This window comes from Ptychodera flava, chromosome 21 (assembly GCF_041260155.1).
Source record: "Ptychodera flava strain L36383 chromosome 21, AS_Pfla_20210202, whole genome shotgun sequence".
In the NCBI taxonomy this organism is placed as follows: domain Eukaryota; kingdom Metazoa; phylum Hemichordata; class Enteropneusta; family Ptychoderidae; genus Ptychodera; species Ptychodera flava.
In genome coordinates, this window is record NC_091948.1 from 3,578,136 (window position 1) to 3,588,100 (window position 9,965).

The 9,965-nt window shown below is 37.3% G+C and overlaps 1 protein-coding gene across 1 annotated transcript; it reads left to right on the forward strand.

Moving 5' to 3' along the window:
- Positions 1-108: 108 nt before the first annotated feature.
- On the forward strand, positions 109-8,934 carry LOC139122172 (arylsulfatase B-like). The gene is made up of 7 exons (XM_070687592.1): positions 109-366; positions 1,395-1,584; positions 3,968-4,137; positions 5,061-5,271; positions 7,397-7,637; positions 7,840-8,003; positions 8,259-8,934. Exons 1-7 carry the CDS (start codon positions 109-111, stop codon positions 8,537-8,539), a joined length of 1,515 nt encoding a protein of 504 aa, XP_070543693.1. The 3' UTR covers positions 8,540-8,934.
- Positions 8,935-9,965: the final 1,031 nt, after the last annotated feature.

Below are 9,965 nucleotides of genomic sequence, written 5' to 3' on the forward strand. Positions count from 1 at the left end.
AACAAAGTTTGAAATATCCAGCTTACCCGACTAGACGTTGGCACGTTAAGTTATGCGTGGCGTTCTTGTTCAGGTATTCGGAATATAAAATTCAATCATCTACCAAAAATGCAACTAGCGGCTCTACTCTTGTCTATTTTGGGCCTCTACCTGTCTACGTCAGTCGCGGAGTTACCCAAAAAGCCTAACATCATCTACATTCTGGCAGACGATCTTGGATATTTCGATGTCAGCTACCGAAACGGTTCGGTTGTGAAGACGCCAAATATTGAAAGTTTAGCCAACGATGGAGTGAAGCTAGAAAGATTCTACGCACAGCCATTATGTATGCCGTCCAGAAGTTGTCTGATGATGGGACGATATCAGGTAGGGTTTCCACGAACATCATGCACCATTGAATCGTTATGGTAAAGTACAGTTTTGGTACGTACCTTTGATTCGTATATCGCAGGTAGGTTCATCGGAAATACAAACAGTCGACTTTTTTTTCATAATTCGGACGGACCACTGTTTTATCACACAGAGAAGACAATGAATAACAAATGTGGTAAATATTGTCAGGTGATTGGTGGCATCAGAGTGCATCAAGGTCGAATACAAACTACTGAAAAAGACAACTTTATCGGAAACTCCCCAATGATCTATCGACAAAAAGCGACACCATTTCAAGTTACACACTGACAAACTTTATCACAAACAAACACGAAAGTTTAGCTATAAAAATAATCATCGTTAAGCCTTTTTAATACTTTCTATTATTTTGTCTGAAATTATTAAATCCTTACTGTTCAATTATTGAATTAAAAATACTGGACATGGAACGAATGTTATTTGATTTTGTCCATATAGAGTTAAAATAGAGCGTAGCTCCCACTTTGAATTTCTAACATCGTTAAATATCAGGTAACGTGCATCTCTATTCCATATATTTGTACTTTGATCTTGATTGATGCCCTCCAGAAAAAGTTAAAAATTTTTTGAACAAGAAACTTTTAATATCCATTTCGCATGATTATTTCACACCCCATTCCATTTTTGACAAAAAGTACACTAATGTATATTCACGTCAACCATTACGAGTCCTCTCTGTGGATAAACTGCATACTACTAACCGAAGAATCCTCGAGATTTTAACATTCATAGTATGATGGACGAAGTGCGCCTTTGGGATTAATAGGCTTCATTGACATTTAATCATTCAAAAGTTTGGTGAAAATGAACGATTTGCTGTTTTTCAATGACGCCGTTCAAAATGTCATATTGAAAACGAAACGAGGCGGCATTTTTCTTATAGATAAGAATAGACGCCGCGGCAACTCTACCAATCCATCACTTGGCTTGTGAAGTACTGATGTGCCAATCATCATCAATGAAATATCGACAATTCTTTACAGATTCATACAGGTTTCGACTACACTTGTCTCAACGGCGAGAGAGTCAGATTCTGCATGGCGCCAGACACGGTGACCTTGCCTGGAATGTTGAAGAGATACGGCTACAGAACCGCAATGATTGGAAAATGGCATCTGGGACATGATCGTAAAGAGTGTGTCCCTACACACAAAGGATTTGACAGTTTCTTTGGTAAGTAAACGACTGCCACTCGACAACGTTTTTGGCAAAATAACACATTTATTACCTTACATTTAAACAAGTACCTTTAAAATTAAACTTTGAAATTTTCCCGTGAAAACTTTGAAAAACTCTCTTTTATAGTCAGGTTAAATAAGGGTCACTTTTTTGGCCAAAAGAAGTAAATTCTCTGAAATTTGTCCACATTTGAAATACGCTGAGGGCTTCACTGTCCAATTAATAAAAAGAACTTGGAGTAAAGTACAACGAAATTATCTTTGCAACTCATATGTATCACGTACACGTATTGTATAACTTGATGTATTACACGGCAAAAAAGACATTGCCAAAAAAGCTGGTCTTGTACAATTTTGAAACGGAGAGGTGAGAAAGTAGATAATTTTGAAAAAAGCGAGGGAAAAAATTCCATCAGTTTCTTGTACATAATCCAAAAAACGATTTGCTTCCGAGCTTCATGGTATTTTCAAATGGCACGGTGACACGCCGGAAAATGCATTGGAAATTTTAAATACTCTTCATTGAGTTGAATAAGGTACAAGAAAAAAACAGGCATTTTGAAATCATGGTTCACAAATATGGAAACAAAGACGGTTACTCAAAATGACACACAACTGGCATGAAGGGAAGTGGGGTAGGTGGTAACTTTTAACCCGCAGTTCTTCAGTTTGAGAATCGCGTTGACCAGCTTTGTGTAAGTCAAAATTGAAAAGTGAGTTTTTAATATTCACACATTGTCATCTTAATACAATATTCGTGCTATTAAATTGGTTATTTTATCCCGAAATTTGATAAATAGGTTACAGAACCAAGACCAGACTTCTATCAATCTAATTCAACACAGGGAGATCATATCCCGGAGTTCATACAGTGAAGAACCATCATTGATGTGCAGTTAATGCAGCCCCCTCGGTTGCCTTGTAGATGAAAGGTCAAACAGCGCAATCAAAAACCTACTTATTCTACGTAAAGGCGATAGTTACCCCTTTCCCCTGTGAACTAGTTCACTTCATACCCACAACTGTCCAAAATAATAATAAGTATCTAAATTGCTCATTTTTCAAAAGGCTTCTCTTGTAAAAGTGCTGTCACATGACAATATCAGTAAGGAATTTTTATGGGTGATGAATAAATGTGTAATTTTAGAAGTAATAATTTAGCATATGCAGTACACCGTATTTCAACATAACCTCAGTGGAAGAACTCGGATATTTAAAAGTCATCAGTCCTCTCAGCTTTATACTTTCGAAAAGAGGGAAAATTAGTCAACATCGTACCATTTTTGTCGTGTCTGCTATCAAAATAGTCACGACCTTCGGGCAAAGATGAAAGTAGGATTACGAATGCTTCATACCGACTAAACCTGTATCAATTCAGATGTCTCTAAAGTTGGTATTTCAACTGCCAAGAGTAGCGGTTGATTTTACCAAATTCGCGTTTCCTCTGAGTGATAGCAAGTAATGCAGTACCCAGCCATTATATTCCCCTTCTCAAATTGTCTGTTTGGATGTTACCAATTATCTCTTCATCTCATTGAGGAAAAATAGTCTTGTTCAGTATTTCAAGGCCTTCAGCCCATAGCAGAATACACAAAATTTCAAATTGACAACTGACAGGAAACATGACACGATATATAAAATTCAGTTACATGTCGTTGATCTCTTTTTCTCAGTTTCATCGCATGAAATGTATCCAGTGCCAATGGTTGAAGAGTACTAACATCATCTGTTGTCATAATCTCAATGAATTTCCTGATGAATTTGAAATATATTTGAAATATATTTCTCTCTAATACCTGAAAAATCACTGCACAATTTAAAAGGAAATGATATGAGCTTCAATCTCATTTTTCATGCAATGAACGAATTGTCTGATGTCTTCCAATACTATCTTTTCTATCTGTTTTAATTCCTAAGAAGTATGTGGAATAGCGCAAACTAGCAAGTATCATTAGATGTGGAGTGATCTTAACAGACAACAAATATCTTTCTGGCTCCAGAGACATCTTAAAGTCCTTGTAACAAGTCAGTTTATCAAACCTAGAAAATTCGACAGAAAAGAAAATTTATCGAAGTCAATAACGACAAAGCGTCTGAGATTTGAGCATTACTTATACGTACAACAAAATACAAACCATCCAGATTTTTCAAACTTCGTCCGTGCCATTTTCCTTCTTAGCAACAGAGATCGCTAATTTTCAATGAAAGGGACGGTTCTGTTCATGGGACAGATGGGAAAATGGAAACCAACAACGCTCAGAAGAATTTACTCGCGGCGTGTGACAAATGTACTAGAGAATCTTTCTTTAAAGTTGACAATGTTGTTCCAGTCTTTATGTTTCAGTCTTTAAAATTTGTTGTACTGTGTCGCACTCCAGGTTACCATGCGGCGGTCGGAGACTACTACTCACACAGCACTGGTCACCCTGAATGTCGTGATCTGTGGAGGAACTTGGATATTGTAGCTGACGATTATGCTAATCAGTACTCAACTCATCTATTCACGCAAGAAGCCCAGCAAATAATCAGGAATCAAAACCCTGAAGAGGTTGTTTTCCGTTTTCCTTCACCTTTGCTCACTCGTATCTTTCTTTCCTGTAACCCTTTGCAATCTTCTCAGCATAAGGTTTACTTCACCTCTCCTCAAGTCTGTAAAAGTGCATTCACTTTTTCTCCCATGGCGCTTATTGCCAATAGGTGTCCGTCCGCAGAGCTGAAAGTTTTCTAATTGTAAGCCAGTGCCCAATGTAATTTGCTATTCCTGTCTCTCCTGAGTAACCGGGTACTTTTTAACATACAAACACACTTTAAAAACGGCAAATCAGTGAATTTCGTAATATTTTCATAACAACTTCGCGTAACGTAATCTTTACTAAATCATACTGTTCGATATTCTCTGCACAAAAGGCGTGTTACTATACATTATATTACCATGCCCTGTCTATTGCGTTTTAATTGGTCGAGCTGAATCACGTGACTGCCCACAAATACACAGTAATGGTTTGTTTTCATGCCCGTTAATATGAATAATATCGTAAACACAGTAACTTTACGGCTAAAACTAAAATTGTAATTGGTACAAAGATCATAATCAACCACTAAATAAAATGGAGCATTTGTGGGCCAAGTTTAGACGCTTTTTTTCAAAAAATCTCCGGATTTGCAAAATTTTTACAGCGCGCCCACTACTTACTGACAGGTTTTGGGGCCCCGTTGTCGTTCGCACGGGAAATTTTCGTCAATTTTGACGGTTTTTCGGGGTTCTTTGATAATATAATGGAATTAACAGACTCCGCACTGACCATTAACGTTTATTTATGGGCGCGGGAGAGAGGAAAGCCAAATCTAAGGGCTCGGCAGGCCTCGCCCGTTAATTTTTGGCCTTCCTCTCGCCCTTGCCCATATATAAACGTTAATGGTCAGCGCGTCGTCCACTATTTCTATAATATTGGCCTCTCTTTTCACTGCCAGCCGCTGTTCATGTATCTTGCATACCAAGCCGTACATGGACCTCTGCAAGTGCCTCAACAGTATTTCGACATGTACAAAGGAGATAATATAGACTACATACGAAGAACGTACGCTGCCATGGCGACATGCATGGATGAAGGGATTGGCAACCTGACTCGGACTTTGAAAGAAACCGGGCTCTGGAACAATACCATAATTGTATTCTCTTCAGGTAACCATACAGTTACTCGCTAACCGTAAATTTACAAAGATCAATCCATATGACTAAATGACGGTGCGTCGTCAGTGTTTTTCCACACAACAAATGCTATACAGGATTGGCAGTGCACAATCTCAAGTAAGTTAATGCATGGGTGTTTGTACCCATCAAGCCAAAAAGAAAGAAAATGATCAATTATCTTTAAAAACCGCCAGATTTGATTGATATTTGGCCTAATTATTGAAATTATTAAATCCTTTAAAAAATGTCTGCCTAAATCTTGACGAGTTGAGTCACGTGACCAAATCTGTTATTTCTCCGCCAAAATTTACGTCTTTTATTAATTTTAATATTCCAACCGTAATCCGTTAAATTTTCTTGATTTTCTCTGCATTTTTGGAAACAACATCTATCATGTTCTTTCAAAAATACATGACACTCATGAAACTCTATCTGTACTTCTTTCTGACATTCAAAACATTAATGTAAAACGGCAAAAATATTGTATTTGTTGGTTTTTGCGAAGAAATGTTATTCAAAATTCAAGAATTTTGCATCTGCCAGTAGTTTTAACACAAGTTTCTATCCCATCGTACATCAATTGGTAATAATATTTTAAATATTTTGATGTTTAGCGGTTGGAATGTTCATTTATTTGCAATATAAAATTTTTGCGGGAAAATAATATATTTTGGTCCCGTGACCTGACTTAGGGAACATATTATGATAAATTTCAACTTAATCAAATGCGAAAAATATTTTTTGCAATTTTCACAATTTTCTGAGCAGGTTTGATAAAAAAGTATGTTCAAACTGATTTTACGTGTAGGCCAGCCTTTGCCCATGCATTAACATACCTGAGATGTTTTTGTATGGTCATCCAAATGAAAATCGAATATTGGCAATAATAGATACATGTGACAGAATTCCTTTGCTGCACCAATGGTTGCGCTGTAAGGCTAACAGCGTGTAAAAATTATCTTCGTTTTAAATATAGATATGATTTTTAAAAAAATCTTTGATGAATATCGTAAATTTCTAGGTAAAACTTGCAAATCGAAGTAACATTTTAGCAGCCATTATAATAATTATAATAATTATTATAATTATATAATTATTCGCTTCTGAAATCTCGACTTTGTATTTAATCGAATTGAATATTCACATGGCGTAGCCTTTATTTAATGCTGAGCTGCACGTAACACAGCGTATGTTGCTCAAAATCACTTTTTTTGCAAAGATCCATTGATTTCAACTTAAATGTGTTGATATAAGATTAAAATATTGGTTTAGTTACCTTCTAGCTTGCCAAGCAGCCATAAGTTGGGTGGAAGAGGAGTGTAAATTTATGCAATTTATGCAAGCCACCCGATTTCCTAGCTTCTCTTTTCTCACAAATCCAAGATTTCCAAAGAATTTAACTCCACTTCAGCAAGATCAAATTTTCTGTCTTTTAACCCTTGCCATTTTTAAAATGAGGATAGAGAATACCAAATGAAATAGTCGTTTTTTCTACATATACTCTTGTTTTAAGTGAAATATTAAATTTCAGAGACTATTTCAAGCTTTTGACTTAAATTAATTAATTGTTATCATTAATATAAAAATTGAGGTTTATTAGCCCAAATATATACCTCATTCATTCTTCGATTAAACTATTGCTACCATACTAAAACTTGAGATTGTCTGCTTTTTGAAAATATATAGTACGAGGGATTTCGTCGTCGTCTTTGATGAGAATTATTGCTTTGAAAACAACTGTGTTGGTTACGTGCAACTGCACTTTAATCTAATTCTGTAGTGGATGTGAATTGCATGTTTGGCTCAAGTTTAAACAATATACATTACTTCTCATGTTCATGGAGTATGCAATTAAAGTTAAATGAAAAAGTAGACTTTATTATGCCTATATATCGAGTAAACCCAATATGTGAGGAGTATTACTATTTTTGCAAAGACGTTATGTATTCTATTTCTATTGCACTGATACAGATGCAGATGTGAAGGTTAATATTATTAACACTTGTTGGTCTGATTTTTCTCTGAATTCTCGATTATAACCTTTTCAAAAAACCTCGCCTAATAGTGAGCCATTTTGTCATTTTTGTTTGACTGGTTTTCATCGTCTCGAAAACAGACAACGGCGCCTCGTTTCGCAAAGGAGGGCGGAATTGGCCTCTGAGGGGCGGCAAGGGTACCTACTGGGAAGGAGGAGTCAGAGTGGTGTCTTTCGTTGCGAGTCCCCTCATAGCCAGACCTCGGCGATCATCGTATGACATGATACACATGACAGACTGGCTGCCGACCTTTGTTCACCTCGCCGGTGGGATTGTCGCGGGCCTGACGCTTGATGGCGTTAATGTTTGGGAAACCATCAGGTATTTGCCGATAAGATATAATGAAAACGTTAAGAGTTGTATAGCCCGTTTTTATACACACATGAGGTTTAACATGTGCAGATGTTCAAAGTCACTGATGTTTTAGTGGTCAATGTATCACACGTGAATTCATTACTGGTATATCAAGTATCATGCTTTTTGATCTTATTTTTATCTGTCGATCATTCTTTTTTCGTCCAAGTGCTGGCGTACCGTCACCAAGAAAAGAACTCCTTTTACATGTCAGTCCACATATCGTCATGACGGACGAAGGCACAGAGGCCTGGTACACCAACGATATCTTTAATATCACACGGAACGCTGCCATCATCGTTGGCAAATGGAAACTCGTCACGGGACAACACAGTCAGTAAAATAATTCTGTTAAAAATACTTTTAGGATATTTCGTCGATCCACTCTAGTTAAATAAATTGCGGAGATTGTCCCCACTGTAACATACAACGGAAATATTTTTGTCCCGCTAAATTGACTAGAATAGATAGCAGAATAGACGAGATTTTACCATTTTAAAAATATGAAAATGTGTTTGAAAATACTATTGTTATCATTCACTGGCGTTGAAAAAAAAGTAATATTTTAAAGTATTCTCTGTCCAACAGGGTCGCCGAGATTATGGGTTACCCCACCAGAGTACCACTGCCAACAAGAGGAAATACCGCCACCACCGACAGAAAAGAAAGGAAAAATGCTGTTTTTGTTTAACCTCGAGCTGGACCCTAACGAAGAGCACGACCTGTCTGCCTGTCGGCCTGACATCGTGACGAAGCTGTTGATGAAAATTAGAAACTATAACGCCCAAGCTGTCTACTGCTCCAGTCTGAAAGCTCCGACGCCACCGTGTAAAGCAAGGGGGAATATGTGGGGGCCATCTGATCTATGAAAATATAGATGTTGCCGTATTACTATGTCTTTAGTTCGGTTTTGTACAGTTTCGGTCCTCTAAATTACATAATTATTTCTTTGAAACGCAGCTACATTTGCTGATTATGATTTTTTTCAAACATGCCAAAAATAGGCACCGATTCTTCTACCTGTCAATTTTGAAGGTACTCTGAATCAGTGATCGTTTTTTTGTTGTTGTTCCAGAACAAAGCGAAGGCATTGAAACATGGCATCATTTGTTCCCTATGACTATATTTGCAGTGGCAGACATTATTTAAAATAGTCGAGAAATGTTCCTGATTGCCAAAACAATTCGTTTGTCACTTGATATGATCATTCCAGAAACGACTGTGTACACTTGGTGTTCACTTTATGACAGCAGTCAAATTATTCTGTCACATTCAAATAAATTATTTGGCATGCATATTTTCAAATTTACTGATTTCTATATTCCACGGGAGGGAAAAAAGCAGACACACGTTTCTCAATAGGAGATAGCCTTGATTAGAAAACAAAATAGTGATAACAATTACAAAACGATACTGATGAACGAAATTGCGTCGGAGGTGCATCACTGACATCAAGTGACGAGAGGCTGAACCGATTCCGATTGTAAAATTGAAATATTCACACAATTTTTTAAACTCGTTTCTTCAAAAACATTTCGTTTCACGAGTTTCCTCACAGAAGCAGAACGTCCGATGAAGTAGGAGGTGTTATAGCACAATGACTCCACTCTGCATCGATACTTTCTGTGTGTAAGCTTTGTATGGAGTCACAGATAATGACGACAGTCAGACAGAATGCGTTTTCCTTCAATCCTATGGTACAGAAAAACCATCGTAGTAAAGCCAATCTACGGCAACAGCTGCACGCGTTTCAGTGAAGAGCGAGAAAGGGCGAGAGCAAGACAAACGTCATCAAAACTTCAGAATCAGTAACGGTAGTATGTGCAATATAGAATATTATTACACCTCGTGTATTATGCAGTCACCGTGATTGGCTGAGCCTTACTCACGTGATATAGAATTAAGTGATATAGCCCTGTCGCGTGCACTGATGTAGCCCGCTGCGGACGTTCTGGAAAACCGTGCGTCGTTTCTGCGCTTACAACATAATCGCGTACATTCGCTTGATATTTTTCTGTAGGGCAATGGTTTCTGAAAAAAGTAAAAGAAGTTAGCTCGACTTGAATTAGACGACATTTATTACAATATATGAGAAAAGCTTTGACAACACTGCTTTCTTTTTAAAAACGTTAATGTAAGTTCACCTTTAACATCATGTAGCACTGCGAGTCTCGACACGTGGTTGTATTCTCCGCAAAGTTTCGAAGACAAAAGTGTTTGTTTGATGAGCATCATCCCTTGGGCGGTCAACAAATCGTGACCGGCCATATCCCTTGCTAACGTGTGTTATTATTT